The 26,269-nt window shown below is 38.0% G+C and overlaps 2 protein-coding genes across 2 annotated transcripts in view; one reads left to right on the top strand and one right to left on the bottom strand.

The window, feature by feature from the left end:
* Nucleotides 1-26,269, top strand: part of LOC139137760 (uncharacterized) — a 64,681-nt gene that overhangs the window by 8,394 nt on the left and 30,018 nt on the right. The window contains exon 2 of the mRNA XM_070706025.1: nucleotides 6,592-6,684. Coding sequence (XP_070562126.1) covers nucleotides 6,625-6,684 — 60 coding nt within the window. The 5' untranslated portion in view covers nucleotides 6,592-6,624. The remainder of the gene's footprint in view (nucleotides 1-6,591; nucleotides 6,685-26,269) is intronic.
* Nucleotides 11,007-13,816, bottom strand: LOC139136598 (uncharacterized). The gene is made up of 2 exons (XM_070704357.1): nucleotides 12,618-13,816; nucleotides 11,007-12,469 (listed from the first exon to the last, which is right to left on the bottom strand). The coding sequence occupies exons 1-2, from the start codon at nucleotides 13,756-13,758 to the stop codon at nucleotides 11,742-11,744; spliced, it is 1,869 nt and encodes a 622-aa protein (XP_070560458.1). The 5' UTR covers nucleotides 13,759-13,816; the 3' UTR covers nucleotides 11,007-11,741.

Below are 26,269 nucleotides of genomic sequence, written 5' to 3'. Positions count from 1 at the left end.
CCTCAATCCATGTCATCAGAAGGCAGAAGAGATTTTGTTAGCAACATCGATGGGACACAGACTGTAAGCTTACAGTGCATTGTATGTACCGTATACTATTGATGGGATATTCAGCTTTATAGCTTGGAGCACAGCCACTACTCCACGGTACGAAAAATTTCCCACAATTCAATGCGATAATGCAGATCGAAATGCACAGAACTCATTCTTTTCTCACCAACTGCGCAAGTTGACGTCCAACGCTCAGTTACACTCAGACACTGCATGTACACGGAGTGGCTCAGCCGATCGGCTCTCTGGAAACATACTTTCAGACATCGTTGTGTTTTTTAACGCTCATTCTGTGATATTTTCTAAATATAAATAAGTCAAATATGCCTAGGCCATCAAAGCGGGCGAAACAGGCGCAAAAGGCGTGGAGATCGAGTGTTGAAAAAGCCCAAGAGCAACCGGGACGATTTCAATCATCAGGCGAACACGATGTTGGCATGCGGCCGCCGCAGATCGGCACTGATGTTGCACAGCCTGTGTGAACTTGTTCAATTGTTGACTTACCATCGGAGGTTTTAACCGAAATTTTTCAGTATTGTTATTTTTTTAATAAAGGTGATGATGATCATGTTCAGTTTATAAAAGGGAAAAACTTCTGTAACCTACGAATAGTTTGCAGCCGATTTTACGCTATCGGGACAAGTGACTTGTTTGTTAGGGGAATGGTTCGAGATCACAGTTTGGGCAGCGGCAATGAGCCGGACAATTTTCAACAGAGTCGAGTGTTCTACAAGGTCAAATTAATGAAAGCCCGATCCGCACTTGCAAACGAACTTAATCGATGTCCTGCGTTTATAGTTGAAAAGGGGTTTGGTAAGGTTCGCCAGGTCATAAGAAAACTTGTGGAAAACGTGAAACGTCAGTCAGGTGCAGACATGGAGTATGTTGATGCCGCTGTCTCGGTTCTATTTAGTTCAGATCGATCAGCCATTTCTAAAAAATTGATGGGCGGGAGGGCCTATATAAATAAAATTTTGCGGCAACATCAGATTATTGGGGAAAAATATCAGGAAATGACGAGTCCACCCTGTGGCAATTACGAATGAAAAGGGACAAAACGTTTGCAAAATCTATTTTAACACTTGATTTTCTTAAAGAAGGCCTTTCTCTAGATATTCTCCCTCAACCTATTCAAACTGCTTTAACTAATACCCTGCTACCACTAGATAATGATGAGCAGCACGGTAATGAGGATATTGACAATATAGCATTATGGTATGACAAGGAGGCTGAACACATCTTTATTCATTTAGATGGGGGGGTTGTCAGAAGCCGACTATGATGGGCTTGACAAAGTCTATCAGGACACCAAATAATGTCTCCAGAATTCCAAGACTGGGTGCCTTGCGGAGTAATTTAAGACGTTTTCATGAGATGGTAGAAGAAACTGAGAGCAAGAATAAAAAGGGTTGGTACATAAAGGATCTTGAGGGGTTAATTTGGCAACATTTAATTTGTAAATAAATTAGATTCCAACATTGAAGATGAGTGTGAACGTAAAAAACTTGAAGTGATTGTTGGGGAGGGAGGCGATACTTTTCAGGATTTCAAAGGGATTTCTCAAAATTTTAAAGTTTTCGCAATAAGTTGGGCAATTCGGGTAATTAAGTTTAATGGTGCCGAGGTGTGGCGAGACCCAAATCCCCAGTCTGATGCCAGCCGTATCCCCTATGCCATCATCAACGCACCTGAAAGCGACACACTGATACAACAGGACATACTTCCTATTTTTAATCTGACTGAGGGCTGGGCCAAAAATACAATTAGAGGGGTGGTATATCGACGAAAATTAGAGGGTGACGAAAAGTACAAGAATTTGTTTTGCAACGAAAAGTACCAAATATTTTTGTAATTTGTGTTTGACATCTGTGGAGCAATGTCATAATTCACATCATGAATGGTAAATGACAGTTACCCTTGAAAAGATGACTGAGTGGGCAGAGACTAACAGCTTTGGTCAGACCAGTCATCCTTTAATGGCATAGATTCCAATCAATGATTACACCATGGACCACCTTCATGCCAAATTGCGAAATATTGGAAAACTTATAGATGAGCTCTTTGTTGAGGCAGAAAAAATTGATAAGCAGCTAGAGTTTGTACAAAAATTTGCCAAGCTACCAGGATCTGCACAGAGTGAGATAAAACAATATGAAAGTAAACTTAAAATTTGACCTGAAGGTGGAAGTCCATGGTGTAAATCATGAAACAAAACTGTTTACAGCAACACAAATGGACGACATGACAAAAGTCAACAGGAAACTTGAAGCAGCCGTTGACGGTTTTGATTTCACAATAAATGAGACAACAGACATGGACATTAATATTTCAGACAGTATTGAGTCAAATATTGAATCTTTAATTGTAAATAATAAAGCAACACACAAATGTTCAATGTGCAGTGTGCAATATGCGACGAGGCCAAGTATCAACAGGCATCTGCAAAATGTCCATGGGAAACTCCATAAAAAAGACCTGGAACAAAAACAGAGGGACAGTGAAGCAAAATTAGAACAGGAAAAGCTCAGTATTGTAAAATCTATTGAGAGCATCCTCAATGGCAAAGAACCAGAAAATCTGAGTGTCAAAGTCAAAAATAGAGACAAACTGATGATGATTTCAAGAAAATATGAAAGTATAGATGAAGAAATTAATAAAGTAGGTGAAGCAGGTGACTTAATTGCATATCACAGACACACAATGGCAAAAATGATTGAAAACCATACAACAGAAAAATATACAGTTTTGATAAATCACATGAATACACTTTTAAAATATTCCCCTCCTTAAAAAGACAGTGAAGGAAAGGTCTGTGGAAGTAAGGAGAGTGAACAAAACAGACTATCAAAGAACAAACAAAGCAAAGCCATTCAAGACAGCCTCTCATCCATTGAGAATGCTTATATCTCTGAAAATCCCACCAGTAGAGTTTGTCAACTGAAAGCATTCTTAAGAACAAAAGGCATTGTCAAAAAATATGGGGGCGGTTACGAAGGTGGTGCATATACACGCATGATGGACAATGATGTCCTCAGTGGATGCAATAAAATTCTAACCGATTCAAAATATGCAAGCACAATCATATCTTTGATAAGGGAATGTAGACTTTTAAATAGCATTATGGCAATTACACAATTTGATGCAAGCACTTTCAAACTAATCAACAATCAGTACAATACAAATATCATAGATTTTGATTCTTTAATTTCAACATTTCATTCCAATGCTGTCAACTGGGTCAAAAGGATAATTTGTGAGTTACCTCACATATCACTCACCTATTATATGCATACTGTAGCTGCACATGGACACCAACTCCTGAAAAGAGATAAGGGAATATATATACACAGCAGCTCAGGAATAGAAATGTCCCATCAACGAATGAAAATGGATATCAGGCGTCACCTGGGTGGGGGGCACTGGGCAAAGACTATTTTAATCAGATAGTTGTACAGAACTGATCCTTAAATTTTGGCTGCTTCTCCTGTGAAATTTTGAACTTATAATGACTGCATATGCATAGAACATGAACATTCTTGTACATTTAAAAAAATAAATAAACAAAAAAAATCAATAAAAATAAAAATCAATAAACAATACTATGTGAAATATTCTATTGACGGCATTGTGTTAAGTCATAAATAAACAATAGATTGATAAATAATAAACAAACAAACAAACAACAATAAAAACATGTTTATTTACATTTGTTCAGAAAGGTTGTCCTGCAAAGCATGTTAGCATGTATTTAGATGGCCAGACACAGTATGCATCTTGCATTCTGATACACTGCACTGCATCTTTTAAAACATGTGTCGTCTTTATGTTTTTCCTAAACCTTTTAATCTGAAAGTAAAATGCTGACACCTGACAGACACAGACAAGTACATTGGCCATGCCATGGTCAGTCACAGATGCAGTACACTGCACTGCTGGAAGTAGATACTGCATGAACTAACGTAACCAGGAATATTCCGTTGTCAAAAGCTACTATGTCAGTAGCCTACCTGCCTAGCCTGCCTTTGTACAGGCTAATTACCGACGTAAAACTTAGAAAATAACAGTAGTTTTTACATGCTCATAGTCAAATTCCTACTCCTCCTACATTCATCGGGTGAATATGGGCGATCGGCATACCATTGCAAAGCTGTCGAGTTGCTTAACAAAAGTACGTTCTCAAAAATTCATGACCATCCCAGTTCACAAGAATTAAAGGCGCCAAAAATTAAGGAAATCCTTGCTTTTTTCTAAAATTCATATTTTTGATAGAAAAAATGGACAAAATCACGATAATCTCAACGTACCTTTTACCGTTGACTTCCAAGAAATGGCCTTGTACTCCTTTCGACGGGGTAGGAGTGAAAATGTCAAAGAAGTAGGCTAAAAACAGCAAAATTTACAGCTTTTTGGTCCAAAATGTTCTGATTAATTGCTAAACAATGGCTTCACTGAAAAGAAATCTGAAAAAAAACCATGAAAATCGGCAGAAATTGCACTTTATGAAAATTGTTACTTGATCGAGGATGGTTTGGGTCATGCCCCTACAGATGTTGTCAAAGCGCGGCAGTCTGATTTCCCAGATTCATCACAGCGCCCTCTAGCGACCCCAATCCGTATACCGGTATGCATTGGTACAAATCAAATGGGATTGTGGGAAAGCTATAGCGTCCTGTGTACTCTGCTGCTTGGAGGTTGTAGCGGGTCCTTGCTTATACCAAACATTGAATGCAATTATGACATTTACTTGTCTGTTTCTACAATGAAAAGTTCTCATCATTCAATATTTTTTTAGGTACAGATTTGCAGTAACAAATGTCTATGACATGTCCTTACAGACCATCATCAGACGCACATTTTGTTCGAAACAGTTTTTTGGTATCATTCGCAGAATATACAGGGTGTAACTTGCAAGTCCCTGTTTTAAAAATTTGTTTTCCTAAAAATTCAGTTTTTGATCCAACCATGATTTACCCAACCGAATTGTCAAAGGGTACTCTTATTACATAATGTCACTACGGTAAACTATAGAGAGCTATGCTAAGCTATTTCTATGAAAATCAGTTTTGGTCATGAGAGCTCATTACATATGGATTTTGTAGGCTGACTAAGACAGATATACCGGTACTAAGACTTCTTTTGTAATTGTCTTCATGGATATACATGGGTCACATCTGTAGAGGGTATGCAACATTCTCATTTTCCAAAAATACACTGCTGGCAAATTGTTGTTATGATCCGAAGGTCAGGGAATTGCACCCTCTAGTGTTGGCTCAGCATAGCTACTATAGATGTTATATCCATGCAATGCTGCGGAGTTATGTTACTTTCCCCAGCTTAACTGAAGCTGTCCATTATCTACCAGTTATTATAATTTAAAAAGTGGATTGTCTGTTATGAAAATAAATGAGTATAAAATATACATGAAAGATCAATTTTGTGTTGCTTATATATGACCAGTCACGAAGTGCAATGATACACAGTGTGTACTCCCTGGTAATGAAATAGTGGGCAATAAGTCAATCATGTGTTGCTGCATATTTGCAGCAATAACCTGATTTGCTGCAAATTTGCAGCAACTTAGTCGTTTACTGCAAATTTGCTGCAAACTGATTTACGGGTTTGCGGAAGGGTCACAGCTAGCTGCAAACTTCTGCAACTCCTTCCTGCAAGCTACCCTATATGCTTGCTGCATATTTGCAGCAAACTTACGGCAAATTTGCAGTAGAAATAATTTTCGGTAAGGGAGGACTCTCCTTCAAGGACATGTAGTCAAATGATCCATTAACAAGTGGGAACTATGCCATCGACAATGACTTGTTTCATGTGCATCATATCCAGTTAAATTTAGTCATATCAAATGACAATTTCCCAATTACATGCAGGGACAATGTCATTTTCAATGACTTGTTATAAATACCACTGGTTGCCCATCTCCCTGCTCCCTACAGAAGTTTTCTCAAAAAGAACACTGCATATATGTGTTACTGAAGGATGCTGACAACAAACCTTTGCCAAGGTCTCCATTCAGTACCACAATTGAAACAAGTTGATAACCAAGACGTAAAACTGATACTTAATCAGTTTTCAAGTTGGCTGATTGAATTTGGGTGAAAATGTGCCAAAATGGCTAATGGTTTTTAAAATGTAACGCAAATATTTCTCATTTGAAATCCCACAAATTAAAGTCTAACATCATAAATGCACCTTCAATCACCATAAACTGTGCTTCAGAGACATTTTTTATTTTCACTAGAACAGAACACTGTTGATATTATCCATGAAGGCCATGTTAATCCTGCAATGCAATTGCATTAAACAACTGCCTCAGGAAGTACATGTATTTCTGGTAGGGCGTGGTCTTTTCTGGGTATGAATTCATGCAACAGGCCAATGACTAAATGATATTTGTGAACTATTTTCTTGTCACATGACATATTTGGAAAATAAAAGCACTATATTGTTGTGTATAATTACTACAATTGCTTAGCCCATGAGTCTGTGTAATACCAATACTTTTACATACTCTATTTTCTTCATTAGGTCAAGGTTACAGACTAGCTGAATGCAAAGAATATGGACATTAAAAAAGAACTATATGTATGCACTAGTTCCTGGGACACATCAATAAGTGAGGTAAGCAGAGACAGGGTTTACATAAACTTGTACATAAGACTAGAAAGCCAGCAGCCCTGATGGTTTCTGATGTTGACCATGAGTAAACAATGCCACATTGAGACATATTATTCAGTTTCACCACCCACAAATTCTCAAAATCTAAAGGTTCTGGTTTTGTCAGAAAAGGCAGCTACACATAATAATATGATGAATCATTATTTGGAATGACTGACCCATAAAGACATAATGCAAGCACCTCCTGTTCCTGAAAATCAATATTTAACTTTTCCATAAGGATAAATGTAGCTCTATTAGCAACAGGATAATTTTTATTGATAGTTTGGGTATAGCCTTAATGGTGACATTTTGTCTGATTTACTTTTATGGTTTGTCTCCACTCTGTATCATGGGGAAACACAAAAAAGCAAAGAGGTAAGATTATAAAAATTCAACTTTTTTGTAGTGGGGTTAATGGAATTGACTCAATTCCAACTGCAGCATTTAATCATTTCAAATTTTAAAATTAATAGTCAAGGAATTTGATCTTCAGTTCGTTGGGAGGAGCAGATTTATGAGGGTTGAATGAAAGGTTTTGAGCCTATACTATAAAGTCCTCTTGGAATGAGTTTCTAGCTATTTATGCTCCAACATAATCCCCCTTGCAGTCCACACACATCTGCCATCGGTGCTGCAATGCTTGGATCCCTGCTTTGTAGAAGGTTTCATTACTTTAGTCAATGAAATGATGTTATCATCATCTAGCTTCCAAATACTTTCCAGCTAACTGTTTCTTCATGTTCGGGAAGACCGAAGACTGAAGTCTGAGCGTGCTAGGTCAGGAGAGTATGGTGAGTGTGGAACGAGTTTGAAGCCGCAGTCATGCACTGTTGCCATGGTAATGACTGACTTATGGGGTGGAGCATTGTCATGATGGAAAAAAGACACCTTTTTTCTCAACTTTCCTTGTCATTTGTTTTTGATAGCCTCCCCTAATAAGTTTTGTATTAGCAGTCAAGTACACAGCAAACAGAAAATAAACCAGTCAGTCATCTGAAGAGTTGAAATAAGTGCAAACCAAGCTTCATTGATCTGGCATCACTCCTTCACAGTTAGGCTCAAAACTTTTTATCCAACCCTCGTACACCAACTTGACACTGTAGCACTAATAATTAAGGTTTTATGAATTCATATGCATTCAAATGTTGTGAAGAGTTCTTTATCACTGTGGATATATTGACATACATGTAGATTGTTAAATTAAATTGTGTGTTTGTCCTCAGTACAATATAAATTAGCTTTCTTTTACTGCCTTACACAAGTGGCTGTTTCTTACTTTGCTGATTGACATCATATTATGACCTTCAAATGACCACTAGAAAGTATATAATGAGATGCATTCTAAATACTGATGTTGAAGGTTTGAGAATAATTTATTTGTCATCCTGCCATGATTCACTGGTGATATCAACACTTTTTGCATGTAACTAATGATCACCTAGACTGAAAGATTCAGTCGTGTGCGGGCGCTCCGGCGCACTGCGACCTACGACCCTTTACTACGACTGAAGGCACACTGTACTTGGCCGTGGCAAACTCAAAAGAAAAAAGTACCGCCCACAACTGACATTACAGACTTCTCAAATATGTAAATCACGGTAGTGTTATTTGAATATTCATCACGTTGGCTATATACGTACATTTGACCATAATGAGTGAGCGACGTGGGCGGTCTTGTCACCCTACATACTGTCAATTAACTCGTTCCTGTAATATGATTGGTTCCAACAAAATTTTGTTGGAGGACAGGATTTCAACAGCGTGCCTTCAGTCGTAGTAAAGGGTCGTAGGTCGCAGTGCGCCGGAGCGCCCGTACACGACTGAATCTTTCAGTCTAATGATCACCTAGGTTAACATTCTCTTTAAAGAACAAAATTTGTGGAATGCTCTTTCTTATTTATTCTTTTTTAATTCATCAAAAACCAAACTTGTCTTTTCAAAGGCAAAATGGTGTGCATATCTTCCAAATTTTTATACCAACTACTTTGCATAGATGTCAATGACGGTACTGGTACTTAAACGGAATACTGTATCACTTTTTCCTCTTAAGTGAAATATCAATATATTTGGAACACATTTTGTAAAGAATTTTTCAAAGTTCACTAATCTGCATGAATAAAAACTTCCTAAAAACAAAATTTTTGAAATTTAACCCCAATCAAAATTCAAAACCTCAGTAGGTTTCTGAAGAAATTGACTTTTGATCAAAAGTGAAAAATATATTGATTATTCCTCAAATGCTCATTATACCTGCATTTTTACATAAAATGATGAATAATAATGGACATTTCCAATTTGACAGCAGGGCTAAGATAAAGAATTTTGGTAGATTCTCATTTGCAGAGTGACTGCCTTGTCTTCACTGACGCAGGCAGCAAGCTATTAATACAGATATGTACCTCATCAAACTTTCAATCATGCATGACTTATTATGTACCATACTTTGTGATACTGATGTCAATCATATACAACTGTCTTTGTGATCATTAACTTGATAAATGCATTACCATAACAATGTGTACCGAGCCAGAAATGATGTTACAGCGAACGTCAAAATGGACCGCAGACCGACTTTGATAAGCCCCTATCAATTTCCCTCGCAATCTTTCAATATCCCTTGGAAAACACCGAGGTACTTTGGTTTATAGTGTTGCCGATAAACAGGCCAATAAACATACAAGGCGCCTGCTGTGTTACCGCCATTCGATCTCCCTATGCAAGCTTCTGCATGGATCAAACCATTTCGCGCAAGTTTACAGCTAAGGCTGTTTGATATCAGCGTACATTCAACGAGGCTCACGGCACGCTGATTAAAAGAGAAAGGGTCTTCAGCGGAACTTGTTCATCTACATCGCATATAAATTTACAGACTAAACAGCAACGTAGTCAAACATTTCTCAATGCGAATACTCTCACCTCACCTCTATATAAAATGGTCTGATACACTTCAGCATCTGATACGACAGACCTTTACAGCGAGATTGATTGACATGTTCGCCATGTAAGTTTGCTACAATTTACTGTATTTCTATACAACTTACTGTGGGAATTTCAGTACCGAGACTGCGACAAACGACTTCTAATGAAATTTGATCAGCGATTTCGCAACGTCTTCTGCGGCACATCCATCATATCACGGTACATGTAGTGCACGGTAGGCATCGTACTTGCATGTAGAGCAATTCGTACTACCCCTTCGGAAGTGGTTTATTCCAAGAGTCCCATCAAAGTATTAATTTACTTATAAACGGCCCATTTGAAAGTTCAGAGAGCGATAGACCGTTGGACATTTCAAAAGTGAAAAAGTCCCTCGATTTGCCTTGCAATGGATCTACAGCAGAGAAAGAGAATTATAGAAAAATGGCTATCAGGTGTTTCCCAAACCAGCATCGCCACAGAAATGCATCGCCCGCTCAGCACTGTGCACGATGTCGTAATCAAATACCGGAGAACCGGGCTTGTCCACGCATCAAAGTCCTCGGGCCGTCCGAGAGTCAAATCAGGGCCTCACGTCGTCGAATATATTGAGTATTTGAAGACCAACAAGCCTTCCATGACAGCCAACGAAATTAGAAATAATTTACGAGAGAGCGCTTTATTCGAAGGCGAAGATTCACTACCGTCGACAAGAACGATCCAGTGCATCATCAAGCGTGACCTTGAATACACGTACAAGAAAATAACTCAAGTGCCAAAGGAACAGTTAACAGAACGAAACATGGATAAAATTATTCGATTTATTGATCTAACATCCCAAATTCCTGTCAATCGATTCCATTTCTTTGATGAGGCTGGAGTAAAACGGAACACCGGCAACAGAAACTATGCACACGCTCCGTCTGGACAACGAGCTATAGAAATCCAGCGTTATACATCCGACGTCAATTTGACTCTGAATTTGTTGCACGGAGTATTCGGCGTGTCACATTTTAATATTATACAAGGACCGTCAAATGGGATGGAAATGGTACAATTTTTTCAAGACGCGTTGAATTTGGAAGATGAAAATGGACGACCAGTGCTGTATCCTGGTGACGTTATTGTCATGGACAATTGCGGGTTTCACCATGGACGTTTAGCTGAAGGTGTACTGCGAGCCATGTTGCAAGCGAGAAACATCAGCCTCATATTTCAACCACCCTACAGTCCAGAATTCAATACCTGTGAAATGTGTTTTCGTTATATCAAATTCAACCTACAGAAAAACGACGAATTTTCCTGGAATCACACCGAATTGGCACTGCTTGATGCAATCAGTACCATCACGTCAGAAATGTCCCTTGCATTTTTTAAGCATTGTGGATTTCCATGTTAACGATGAGCTTATGCTCCAAAACAAACGGCCCTTTTAAGGGCCACCAATTTTTCCGAAAGAGAACTACCGTTACAGAAATAAAAACACACAACACACGCATACACAATCTACTTCAGAATGAGTGGCGAGTTGAAAACTTGATCTGATGTTTTATTTTGATGTTAACTGACCCAGGTGTGAAATGGTAAGTAAGATAAACCATGAAAAACAACAACGCAAAAAAACACAAATTCCAAATATAAACCCACTGATACTATGATAGTTTGGCAGTGAACTACTGAAACTATTTGAGAAGTACCGGTAATGCAGAACACGATGTCAGAATGCCAAGTAAACTCCGTTAAAAGTATATTTTGAAATAAACAATATGAAAATTAAGTTACTGTCGTCAAAGCATGGATATCGTGTGACGAACAAGTAAATATGAGGTAAAGCCAGTACAGCTTACTCAATCTGTAAAAAGACATCCAAACATGAGCTACTGACCAAGGTCAAACAAACTACGAGTAATTCAATAATCAAATAAATGCGACGGTGCAAAAACTAGAAAGGCGAAACAACCAACGGACCTAACGGAATATAAAAATGGACAGACCGCATGAATTACGCGACCCAATGCACAAAATTGACGCCAATTACATAATTGAGATAAATAACAACAAACGTGAAAAACAGCTTGGCAAATAGAGGGCAATTTCAAAAATTACGACGCAAGTTTGTTAGCCGCTTCTAGAAGTTTCTCTAAGTTGTTACGGGCTATGTCTTCATTCTTTTCACGCTGGTGTAGTTCAGACACGTTTATATTTGTGTCTGTACTGGTAGACATTTGGACGTTTTGAGGGTTACTGTTACTGGTATACACTTCACCCGAGTTCTGAACGGGTACAGACGCAACTGTTACTGGTGGCAGACGACCCTGCGGGATTGTAGTCAAGTTCGGGGAATATCCAAGTCCCGCGTTTACATCGTACGCACCGTAATTCAAAGAGTTGTCCACGACTGCTGCATTTTGGAGCATGGGTCCCGTCTGTGTCATAGGATAATGCGGGGTAGGAAAGGATCTGGGCAGTCCATACGGTACTTCATGTCGATCTGGGAATGTAAAATTACCGTAAAGGTCACGCGTTGGATTGAAGGGTATCCAAAATTGATGAACTTGTGGCACAATCGGCAATTTAAAGCGTCCATCTAGCTCCCAGTGCTGTCGATGGTGTTGGCCTCGCGCATCGCCTTTTCTCCTCTCGGGACTAGAATTTTCATCTGAATGATACAGCTGTTTCCGAGGCTTCTTTTTATGTTTCATTTTTTTCCTCGGTCTATAATGCGATTCGTACTCAGATTCAGTCTCGGTCGAGGTACTAGTCTCGTCAACTGTGTGGACCCAACGACCACTCCTAACCCTAGGCTTGCGTTCAACTTTAATTGGCGAAACTGGAAATTAAAAGAAACCAAACAAACTCGAATGAGACATGATAGTGAAACCCAAGACCCCGCTCCTTTGCTTTGTAATCTACGAAACGTGAAATATGCACTTGAAAAAATATACCGGTCTTGATTTAGGTATTTGGCGACTGCTTACCTGACATCAGCGATCGGATATATTCTGCAGAAGCCGCTGAGCATTTATCTTGTTGAGAAGTGTTTCCTGAACCATACAATTTCTTCTTCTTCTCATTTAGTATTTTGGAGAATTCCGCACGATCTGACGCCACATCTACATGTACTGGTATTTTGTTCACGTTGTTACCGTAAGCTTCTCTCAATATAGTTAAGTCCCGTTGTAATTCAACTTTTCCACTTTGAGTCTTTGGATTGTAAACTTCCGGAAACGCACGGGTTAACCGAGACCCGATAGCAATTGAGAAGGCAGAGATAGTTTTACTCTGAAAGTCTTCGAGTTGTTTTAATTGTGACTCTTTCTCTCGTATCTCTCTCGTTTTCTTTGACTCCTCTTCTTTCAATCGTGCCACTTTAGCAAATTTTAAGTGGTCCTGTTTGTGTCTGTCTTTCCTGCCGCAGTAAAGGTAGCCTTTGCATGGCGTTCCGACGAGGCAACTTTCGTTGTTTTTATTACCTGTTGCACGGTGACCAGCTCTGTGGCAGACAGCGCAAGTGCTTCGCCTGTTCGTGCCGATTGGTGAGGCGAGAGCTACCGGTCGTTCCATTTCTTTGCGTTGTTGTTGCATGGCCATTTTCTCATCTTTCAACAACGCTATTTCTTTGGTAAGATCACCCACTTTCGCAGTTTTCCAGTCTGTGCGGTCCTGCCTTTCGAACACAGACTCGTACGATAGTTGTCGTCGCGATTCGGGCAAGGGCGCGTAGTTTTGATTATCGTCGTTGAATGTCCGATCGCCTTCGGTACTAGAACGATGACTTTTTCTGGGTGTGACCAAACATGGACTATCGGTATCATTTCCACGGGGTCTTCTTTGCTTGATACAGGCAGGTGAATTTTCCAATATTTCTAATCGCACACGACGATACTCTGCGTGAGGAACAGGATCGGAACAGCGAAACAAATCCTGCATGTCCATGTCGCTGTTACCCAGAGTAATTTTTTCATTAGCTTCATTTGTATACTGCATCTGAAAATCGGCGTCGCGTAGAACAACGACATTTTCTTTAACTAGGTAGACTAGCTGGCTGTAGCTAGGTCGTTCCGTGTAAATGTTTCGGATTTTGCCATGGAACTTGACTTGAACTTGAAACAAAGCCATGACATTGCCATGTGCTCTCACACTGACATTTGAATGTTTTCTTTGCAAGCTCACGGAATTACCATTCAAGTTTGGGTAAGCCTAAAGTCGGTCATGTGACATTACTGCACACGGGAAATACTTTGCAATTACTATAGATGAATGAAACAATATAAAACCAGTGCTGTAAAATCAAGTTTGAAATTAATATTACAATTACAGGTATTAAAATAGCATGCTTTATTTCATTTCTTGTCATCCACTTTGGGCTTCAAAATGGTTTCTTCCGGAAAGGGAGCCAAAAATAGATGGGAGATTGAATGGCGGTAACACAGCAGGCGCCTTGTATGTTTATTGGCCTGTTTATCGGTAACACTAACCAAAGTACCTCGGTGTTTTCCAAGGGATATTGAAAGATTGCGAGGGAAATTGATAGGGGCTTATCAAAGTCGGTCTGCGGTCCATTTTGACGTGCGCTATAAGAGTAAAATGTCTATATATAACATGGTTCCAGGAATTACAGTTACAGTAATATTTTACAATATCATTTGCATAACAGGTATAAACTTGCAAATTCAGTCAGTATTTAAAATTCCAAAATTTAATAAAGAATATGGTTTCCAAGGCCAAGTTGTTTTATCTCATGGAAGGTATGTTCATTGACTGCAACTGTTTTTACAAAAGTACAAATGGAGGACATGCACTACTACAGCTCATAAGTTCCTATGAGTAAATATATCAGTTTTAACTCATAGCAAACAAGTTTTGATTCATTGTCTATGGGTACTATGGATGGTAGCACGTCAGGCTATTTTCATCTACAAAATTACACAGACATGACAATTAAACAATAAACCATGCAAGGCAATGGTATACATACCACGAGATTTTGAACAGCTGTACAAGCATCTATGGAGTGCATACATGGAGTGAACAGGTCAAAAGCCAGTGGCAGACCCATTGCTGAGGTAGTTTATTGTGATTATTTCACAACAGTAGAGTATGAAATGTAAAAAACGGAATTGTTCTCAAGCTGAGAGACTTTGCATGTCTCTACCATGCTGTATTGTGAATATAGCATGGTTATTTTCATGACTTGATCTGATCAGATCATTGTATTTGTGGAATCAGTATACTGGTATGATATAACAAGTATTATATTGATGGTGCAAAACTTGATTGCTTGAGACATGAAAAGGACCTTGGTATACTTGCGATAAACCACAGTTGGCACATGCCCACACTCTTGGCAAGGGCAAAATCCTTTTTTGACATTCCAGTTCAGAATTTTGATATACTGTTATGGATATAGTAGCAATAAATCACACCCAGCAATGGTATTATACCACTTGGTTTTGACTGGTTCACTTCATATATGCTCTCGCTATCATTCGGACATATATGTCATGAACTGGTCAACATCTCACTGTATTCTGTCACTGAGTGTGCTTTTGCTTAATTATATCATACTAGTACACCGATACCGCAAATACAGTAATCTGATTGGTTGAGATGTGAAAAGAACGGTGGATATTCACGATATACCATGGTTGGCACATGCGCATGCTCTTGGCAAGAACCAAAAGCCTTTTTTGACATTCCTACCAGAATTTCAATATACTGTTATGATGTAATAGCAACAAATCACACCTAATGGCAGCATACCACTCGATTTTGACCAATTACTCGTGGTATACTGTCATTGGGTGTACTTAATTGCCTAAATATACGGGGGCTACTTCATGCAATAACAGTGCAAAGGAGAGGATTCATTTTGACTGTGTGGGTTTTGATGGCTACTGATCAACGTATTTCATATTATTGTGCATCTCCTCCATCCTAGTGCAACTAATTATTTTGAAAGTGGAAAAAAGGCGAGTCTAATGAAGATTGCGGGTGAGGTTAGTCAGTAATAAAGACAAACCGGTATGTAGTTAATAAGTTGAAGGCAGAAAAATCTGCTTGAAAAAGAGCCACATATAATAGCAGAGGATGGAGAAAGGAATAGGGATAGACAAGCACTTCTTTAAGACAGGATAAATTTCCCCATAGGAATGATGGTAGCATAGAAAAGATAGTGATAGCAAAAGATCAGCTAACCAAAAGGAAAGAAAACTATCATTAACACAGTAATGTACCCGAGTAGTATGCTTTGTAAATGGTATATATACAGTACATGTATGGAAAAGAGAAGCAGATAATGAAGTGCAGCGACACATAATATTGATGCCATCCTTATGAGATTAAGTTTTTCACATTGCATAGTTATCAAATGACAAATGATGTTGGGGGAAACAGTAAATAACAAAACAGCTATGAGAAAAACCTCAAACTGAAGGAAGCGGTTCTCAGACAATGTTTTACAAGTAGTACTTCAAACTCTAAACCACCCTACAGTGTTGCATAGAGGAAGGAGCTCTCTCAAACAAGACCACCGAAAGACTTAAGCTTTGCCCAAACTTTTCTCAATGAATCTTTCAACTATTCTCTTTCAAAATCAATAAAAAATTTGGGGTCACTGCATCGTGCAAGTTTGGTACAAGGGAAACAAGTTACCCAAGATTTGAAGACAATTGAAATTCAAAATGGCCACCATCACTGTGTTAACTTTATGGTGAAAAACAAAATTTTCCATTGCAAAAAACTGAGAGTGCAAAGCTTTCCTTCACTAAGAGCTTTAAAATGAACCCCTAAAAGTGCACCATTACACCACCACAGGTATACAGACACTCATGTGGGAAGGACTGAATTTTGTTTTTTTGCTCTTGAAGTGGCCTCTGCTGAATAAATACACCTATCAAAAACCAACAGAAAGCACACCAAACACTTTGAAATACACAATTTACACAACAATGAACAATAGAAAAAGGGTTTTGGGAAGTGACAAAATACAGAACAAGCAACTTGACAGAGTTGAAGATAAGGCAACGGCTTTGAAGCATATGTCTTTGGCACCCCAAAAAAGATTCCATTTTTGACAAGTACATTGCCAATGATGTCGTTATGTAGGCAATAGTCCTCTCTGGAGATACTACAAATGCTAATTTTATCTTGATACTTCATTGCATTTGATTTAAAGTGATGTATTTATTGCTTTGATAAAGTTTGTGTGCAATGTGTGATAGTTAGTGTACGAGCGTGAGTGCTTCACAAACTCTTAAATGTGTGGAGCGGTCGCAGGCAGAATATGTAATAACTTAGCACTGTTATTGAACCACTCTTTTTGAGAGTGGGAATTTGGCTGAGTGGTCCTGTCTGTTGCCTCTCCGCTAGGCGTCTGGCTGCCGTATATTGTGAGTTCAAATCTGATTGAAAACTAGCTGTATTTACATGTATGTGTATGTATATTTACTACTGGGAAGGCGACCTGTGGTAGCAGTTTTGTGTTGTTATTGAGGTCTGGTTTCAAATGCACATCAAAAAGAGTTTATATTTCTGGAATCGATAGCATGTTTTTGCAATGGCCATTCCCGGAATTACCTCTATTTTCTAGCTGTCACCACTTTTATCAGACTACAGCAGGTAACACAACGTTTTGTTGTCCTTTGCAATGCTTGTTGTGAATCGGCAATGTTCTTTTTGACAAGCGAACCAGAGAGCAGCAAAGCTGTCACACGGACCAACATCAAAGGCATTTGAATCACTCCGCATGTTAAAATGTCTCATCCTTGTTAGCAAACCTCTTCTACCATCCTTTAGCCTGTTCACCCCAATTCCCTGTAAACAGGTCCACAATTACCATTGATAACAATGGGTTTGAGCTAAACCATGGCCGTGGTGAAAGGGTTAAACAATTTTAAACACCTGAAATTTATGATGCTAGTGACAACATGTCCTGTATTGATAATGTACAAGATTGAATGAACATCGTACATAGCAGACAACAGGAGGAACAGACATGTGATGTCATATGACCTGGTTTGACCTCATTTACATATTTGTTTGTTTTCAAGGATTTCCAGCTAAACCTAGGCATGCACTGATGTCAAACAAAGTTTCAAATTTGTGCAGCCTTATGCAAATCACAAAAATTGTGATTTGTACAATCTAGTCTACCTGGCAAGTAATTGGCTTGCATACATCCCAGCATAATTTAATCATATCACAGAAAAAAACAAAACTAAAAGCAGTGTTGGAAACTGGCCAAAATATTTGCCAGACATCAGGACTGGTAACTTTCAAAACTTGCCTGTCCTGCCAGAAAGTTGCCTGTCCTGAATTTTTGACAAATCCATTCATTCACAAAACACAAAACCATTATGTACTTCAAACTGTAAACAACTTTATTTCACATGAGTATTAACTGTGATCTTACAAAGATATAAAGGAAAATGAGGGCAACTTCACACATTGGCTCTACCATGATTGTTTAGTATTACGATATGGTGAATAAAAGGATCATTGCATTTATTTTGTGTGGAATACATGGCAAGACACAGGTGAATCGATAGTGCTTTGACCCTAGTCATGTGATCTGGGTCCCCGGTAAACCGGTTTGTTGATTTAGTGATTCGTCTTAATGGTGTTTCGGAACCAAAAATGGGGTTCCTTCATCAGTCGCTCTCTTTTGTATCCCCTTCGCTTGGTTGTGTGATGAAGTCATCTTCGTCCTCGAGGAGGAGAAGTCAGATTCGTTATTGAGAGAGTTAGCCACTATTGACTGACTCTATAGTAAGCGATCCGGTGTGTGGTGTCATGTTATAATTAACATGACCCAGCATCGACCGGAGTTTCTGGACGCTTATAAGGATTTTTGTTTTAGGGTATATTTGAGCGTTGCTAGTGCTCGTTATGTTAACTGTAAATGTTGTACTAATCTCAGATGTCAACGATTAGTTTGTTTTAGGCATTTAAATCGATTATCCGAACTTTTAGTTTTGTGTCAATTTTTCATAGACTTTGTAATAGAATTCGGGTCGATATTGGTGCCTGCTTTCCGGTGTTTGAAAAGCATATTGTGAAGGGCTGTTTCGAGAAATAAATCTTCTTTCTCTGTGTTTAGCCATTCCCAGGTTTCAATTGTATTTGCTGTAAACGGCCTTTGAAATCGGTTTGGTCTGAGGAGAGTATTGGTTTATTTAATTCATGCCGCCAACTTTGATTACTTATATGGCAGCTCTCTCAGATTTTGATTTTCTTTGCCAGATGATGTTTCTTGTATTGCTCAGCAATCTTTTCAGTTTTGTTGATTGTAGTACCAATTCAATGACAGATTGCATTTTGGTTTTATCCGATAAAGTGGCATAAAATGGAGACAAAATTAAAAAAAATTCAGTTTCCCCGTTGTTAAAACCGCTAGCAAGGCAGGATGTGATTACTTGGCTGAGTATATTTACATTACGTCAATGTCAGAGTGGACCGTTATCTGATAGGTTAATTGGTTTCAGGCACTAAACTTTTATGAAGTTTATTTTGTCCCAATGGTTTCCGTGTAAGAGCCATGGTTAAAATATGTATAAATTTTTACACAAAGATAATGGGTGAAATGATCCATGCATAAGCGCGTCGAAGTCGGATGTATTGGTATACTATATTTTGTTTATTTTACACAACATCTAGAAGCAGCTGATCGATGAGATTACTGGGTATGCCATATGGGCTACTATCGAGAGCCCGACACACGGACGAGGAAGTACAATTTTCCTCCCGTTCGACTGAAAAGTTACTCGTCTCGGACGGGAGGACGGGCGGTAGTTTCCAACGCTGTTAAAAGACATGCTCTGGGCATGTGATATAGTCCTGTTTGTGATGTTTTGAATATAAAGCTGACTGTTGAATACTGAGGCTTATCAAATTTAACAACGACAAGTTTACCTGTATGCAGGATGTAAATTTAAAAACTTTTAGTTTTTTCGCAGCGGCAATTCTTTTCATATGTATCATAGCAATAATTACCACCATAGATACATCTCCTGGAGATTTAAATCATAACATAATTGTTGATGACTTCTTTCAAAAGACAAGTGGTCACTACATGCAAATTTCACATTTTGTTCAACTTTGTTCTTTCAATTTTACCCTGCAAGCAAATTGTATACTCCAGATTACATGACAAACAGTACATGGAACAACATCACAGTATTACTTGTTTGAACTTTGAAATGTAAAGTCTCCCCTTGGCAAAATCTAGAAATTTTGGAATGCTGTTTTGGAGAGGGATGCTCACCTTGACAGAAATTTCTCCATTACGCGTACTTCTAAAGTGAATGACTAATTATTCTGTAAGTTAAACATATACAAGACAAATTTATTATTTCATTGTCTCCCATACACGATAATTAGCCATAATTTGGAAAGATCAAGTGCGGCTTTGCATGTGATTGTAGTTTGGACTGTTGCTTTAATATGGATTACACAACTTATACAAGACAAGACTTAAACAAGTTAAGCAACTTAAACAAGAAACTCCTGCCCAGCCCCTAGAAAATAAATTTTGAAACAAAGAGCATAGGATAATGGGAAAAGATTAGCATTAGAACTAATTAAAATGTTTCAATTTATGGGGATAATTCAAAAGAGAAGTGTAACTATATAAAAATTAAGAACTGTCTAAGTTATTAGAACATTAAGCTTGTGCTTCATGATACTGAAGCTGTTTCTTTTTTGTTGTATACCTAACTTTCACTGTCACAAAGCCAAGTAAAGCATGTCACTAGTGTCTTCTTATAAAATTTGGTTCTCAATTTTAAGTGATGCTTTTTCCTTTTTTGTGGTAAATCTACAGAGAAAACCACTTCTAAATGGTAGGTAATGTGTTTCTACAGTACAAAATTTTGCAGTGTGAACCCCTTATTTTGATTGCTGATTTAATGAGAGAATGATTAAAAGTTTCACTGAGGAAAGTTTCAGTAAAAGTTGAAGTCTTTCACTTTGGAGGCACATACTGCCTGAACTAAGTGGAAAGCATTATGAGATCTAATGCATCTTGAATTCACTTTAACAAAACAAGAACTGTTGCCCTTATAATATAACATGTATGGTATTAAAGTGAATACAGCAACATGTACAGTGTACCAGTACATGTAGGGCTGAGTGAGTGCATTTTGATGGTTAAACAATAAAGTGACATGAAGTATTAATCTTACAGTGTAAATGCACATACATGTACAATATCTACAAGTAAATGCATGTCAAAAAAACTTTATGGTTGCTTTTCAACGTTGTACACAACCATCCAACATAACAAACTTAAAGACAGGCTATCATCTCTCGTAAAGAAAGCCTTCTTTTACAAGAATGGTAGTCATAGGTATGAATACATTGCCATCAAGTGCAACTTGGGCTATTTCATCAACTACAACAATGCCAAACTCAAGTACAGTGATGCTGAAGTGATTCAAGTGCTATATTTCCTAATTGACAACATATTTATCAAGTTTGCTGGCATGACATTCAGGCAAACCATAGGCATTCCCATGGGCACACACTTTCCACGGTGTCCGTGGGGACTAATAAACACTAACTGAACTATTTATAGGATTGTTTTCCTGTACCGGTATTTACGTTCCAGTATTTGCCCTCATTTACACCGGTATTTGATATAATATTTTATACCGGTATTTTGATATAATATTTTTTGTTATATTCAAAGCACACATTTATTGGCTGCATGTTTCTGGAAGTCTTGATAGTGTTTTGCTAAATGGTCACGGCACTGACATTAAAGGCGGAGCCTCCCTTTAAAAGGGCGCCAACCTATGGCGGCGATCATTGTGTAAGTGGACACAAAAATGTAACATGAGGGCACATGCTCCAGAAAATGCCACTTTTTAGTTTTTTCCGACCGCAAAAATGTTGACAGACGGCCAAGCGGTTAGCACGAAGCTGCTGCCGATCAAACCCTGTGGTTATATTCAAATTCTAACTTGACTGGACGACGTTTTTTAAGGAAATTCGAGTGTGGTGCTGAGGAATAAATGACCGTTGGCAATTTGAACCGACGTCAATCAAACGGTGATATAAGCTCTGTTTGCAGGATTAGCAAAAGGTGACAAAACATTGAGATCAGTTTGTGTAATTAATGTTATAGAAAACAAACATCGTACTGGCCATGTGTTTGACTGAGAGGAGAACTCCACTAATGCGAGAACCTGGGATTGAAAAGTTCGGCTTTAACAAAGGTTAACACCTACATGTATCCAGAAGTAATTACTGTTCATTTATTCAATTTCAATCTTACATGTATGTCCTGTGTGATTCACATACATACTCATACATGATGTGCACAACATATACATTTAGCTGCCGATATCATATTGACACCATCATCAACAAGAGTTACATATTAGAAATTGATTCAGGTCCATATCTTTGAATTAGTTCTCCTCAGCTTGGAAAAACTTGGGCTAATGTGCAGCATCCCTTTGTTGCATTATGGAGTATAAGGAAGAAGAATACTTCAACACTCAACTGGCTAGTCTTTTTTGTGCCATGTTACTGCATTAATATGCTACAAAGAGATGTAACTTTTGACAGAAAAACTGTATATCATCAATGCTGACAAGTCTGATAAATACCCGCCCCTTTAAGCAGTGACTTCACTAGAATGTCCGAAAAATACAAGTAGACAAGTAAGGTCGTTCTCACGCTGCGACTTCGTGTAAGGTTACCGTCAATGTCGGTCGTCAAAATTGAAAAGACCTAAAAACTGAACACTCGTTGGGCAATATTACGGTGTCATAATTTTCGTTTTATAATCACTCAACTTGCGATCGGCATTTTACAATTCTCCCATCATTTATTTCTTAAGCTTACACGGTAACTTTCAAAAAACCGAGTTACTAATCTGCTTGGTCAACGTTCGTATGGGCTTTAATAGTCCTACAGATATTTTCATAGAAATTAGTCATTGCAATGAAAGCTGAAACCCGTATGCAAATGCAGGTGTAGTTCTCAACCTAAATAACGTGAAACACCGATCTTACTCGACAATACTTGAACCGGCAAGAAGAATTTCTCTGACCAGCAGGAGAGCACTTACAAACAGACCTTACCTAAAGCTCACCTCGTGACGTCATAGCAAAGTGATATGCTTTGTGAGGTTAAACATTTTACTCATTATTTTTGAAATGAAATATTGTTTGCCAATATTAAGTATACATACAAGGTCGAAATATCTGTAGATCAACGTATTTGTTTTTCCGTCCATTGTTAACTTCATAACTTGATGTACTGGATGATAATCAAAAAATTTGGTACTTATCATCAAGTTAAACCAGAAAAATTAAAGATGTTTATTTTTGTTTGGTGTCCCTGGGGTAACGAATGCATTCTGAGAAAAAAACAAAGGCAGTTATAGCTAAAGAGTAAACATACGTTGTTTTAACAGACATAACTTCAAATATGCCGAAGTCATATCATGGTAAATCAAAAGTATAAGTACAGCACATTATTTTTCAAAGCAAAAACCTTATCGAGATTGCATTCAGTTGTATTGCGCCAAACAATAATGAAATAATCTAAAGAGGTCTGTATCAAGTCATAGTATCAAGCCTTAGGATTGCACAATACGATTCCGCTTTGCTTTAAACTGACGAAGACAGCACCGGCGGATAAGACCGATGCTCTAATACTTAAAATCAAGGAACATGACTGTTTTATCTTATTTTTTCATAAAGAATTACTCCTAGTATTGTACAGCATTCCTCTTGAGAAAGTTTTGAACCAGCAACATGGACCGATCATAATTCGTCATTTCTATTTCATAGCAACACTGATCAATTTTGTAGAGTCGCTATCAGGACACACTTATAGTTTAAATAGTCGCTCAACCGACTCGTGATAGTTGAAATATCGCTGTTAATTGTACTCTTTATCCCATTCCACTTCTTACCCCTAGCAATAAGTGTTTTATCGCCTGCATAATTGTGTACGGATGAACTGCATATATATATATATATATATATATATATATATATATATATATATATATATATATATATATATATATATATATATATATATATATATATATATATATATATATATATATATATATATATATATATATATATATATATATAAAATCCATGGTATTTTTCTTTGTTTGACGTCATCGTATACGAGTGTTTTTCGCTGAGCCCGTACAACTTCGAGCCGAAGGCGAGAAGTCTTTGCTTCCTGAACTCTATCATCGCTGCCCTGAAGTCAAATTTGCCAAGTCTTGGGCCTTTAATGTTTACCAACATCAGATCATTTATGACATCTTCACTCAAATAACTATATTTCGATGTTTTGATCCTGTTTTGGGTACTGAACCTACTTTTACATGGGACAGATGAGACTGGAATCACGACTGCAATTATGGCCAACTGCAATACTCGGAAAAAGTTCACGATATTCGTAGAGAAGTGTGCAGACCGCCATAAAACTAGTATTTCTAAATCCGCGTAACATTAGCTTAAATTGTTGATATTCGACACGGAGATCTTCAGGGTTTACAAGTGCGAATCAGGAGCAATGAAAAAAGAACATTTTTTGAAATAACTGTGAACTCTATCCATTGAATGAGTTACATTGGTATTGGTACAGCCTTGAAGGAAACAATTTACGCGACGTGATTGACAAGATGTAGGACAAAATTTTTCAAAATCATGCGTAAAATCATGCGTGAAATACGCAGGTTTTTGCGTTAATCGATATATATATATATATATATATATATATATATATATATATATATATATATATATATATATATATATATATATATATATATATATATATATATATATATATATATATATATATGCAGCCTTGAAGGAAACAATTTACGCGACGTGATTGACAAGATGTAGGACAAAATTTTTCAAAATCATGCGTAAAATCATGTGTGAAATACGCAGGTTTTTGCGTTAATCGATATATATATATATATATATATATATATATATATATATATATATATATATATATATATATATATATATATATATATATATATATATATATATATATATATATATATATATATATATATATATATATATATATATATATATATATACATATATACAGTAAAACCTGCCAAAACCGAACCCTGAAAAAACCGGATCACTGTCAACACCGGACGAAACTTTCAGTCCCTTCCCATTGCCATAGGCAACATATGTTAAACTCCCTCCGAAAACCGAACCCTGTCAATTCCGGAAACCGAACGGCTGTCAGCAGCTGTTTTAATGAAAAACACTGAGAAAACCGGACAAAGACTCCATTACACCATCGCTTGAAACTGAAAAGTTGTTAGCGGCCGGCCCAAGTGAGCCCTACAGAACCGAACAAACTTGTCTTTCGTGTTTGTTTCATGTTAATAAAGGCATACCGCCCTGTATTGTGTGTTTAGTCTCATTACCATGCCAATCATCAAAGTCTTTTGTTAATTGAAAACACACGACGTTCAGCATCCGCTTTGTTTAAACCGACAACCAATGGATGCTCTCCATGGCGCTGTCAATTATCGCTTGCCTGTCAATCACTAAAGCAATCAACAAAAAAATTGTGACGCGATTCCTAGCGGTAAGTTTTTGTCGCAACAAAACAAAGTTTTCTTTTGTCGGATTTTTGATCATTTCTTTTCGAAAGTGTCAAAATGCCGGACGATCAAATGATAAAAAGATATAAAAGCCTTAAAATTTTGATGCTGTGGACATTACTCCTCGATTCATCCTACGAGTAAGAAGTCTGTCTAGCCTCTATCCAAACGTGTAACGATGCCTGCCCCGTCTGCTAAACGCCGAAGAAAGGAGCTGAGTCTTTCTGACAAGATCAAGTTGATCAGAGATGCCGAATCCAAGTTGCTGCCATTGAAAAAATTAGGGGAGATGTACGATATCGGTAAGTCTACCGTATCAGACATTTTGCGGAAGAAGTCTGTGTTTCTCAGTCAGTACGAGACGAATGCCGACCTCTCAAGGCGACGCGTAAACCATACGTCGAAATTCCAAAATCTCAACGAACTGTTATGGCAGTGGTTTCAGCAAGCTAGGGCAAAAAACATCCCTATCTCTGGCCCGATGTTACAGGAAAAGGCATTGTCGTTTGCCAGCACGTTGAATCTCGAAGAATTCAAGGCATCGAATGGTTGGTTGGAAAGTTGGCGTGGTCGCTACAACGTGAAGTCTTGTAAGGTCACAGGTGAAAGTGCAGAGGTGTCTCCCGAAGACGTCAACGATTTCAAGTCACGCCTACCGTCGCTATGTGAGGGGTTCACCGCTGAAGACATTTTCAACTGCGACGAGACTGGTGTTTTCTTTCGCGCTCTTCCCGATCGAACTCTGGCCGAAAAAACCGACGAGTGTAAAGGTGGCAAAGTGTCAAAAGAGCGTATCACGGTTATGCTTGCTTGCAGTATGACCGGTGAAAAGCTCAAGCCACTCATCATCGGCAAAGCTGCTAAGCCTAGATGCTTCCGCAACATCGATATCGGTACGCTACCTGTCACGTGGAAATCAAACAGAAAGGCTTGGATGACCAGCGATCTTTTCAGCGAGTGGGTAGATGATGTCAATCGGCAGATGAGAAGAAAGCAGAGAAA

Source organism: Ptychodera flava, chromosome 7 (assembly GCF_041260155.1).
Source record: "Ptychodera flava strain L36383 chromosome 7, AS_Pfla_20210202, whole genome shotgun sequence".
Classification (NCBI taxonomy): Eukaryota; Metazoa; Hemichordata; class Enteropneusta; family Ptychoderidae; genus Ptychodera; species Ptychodera flava.
Note: the sequence above shows the minus strand (reverse complement) of the source record. Positions and strands in the feature narration are given on the sequence as shown.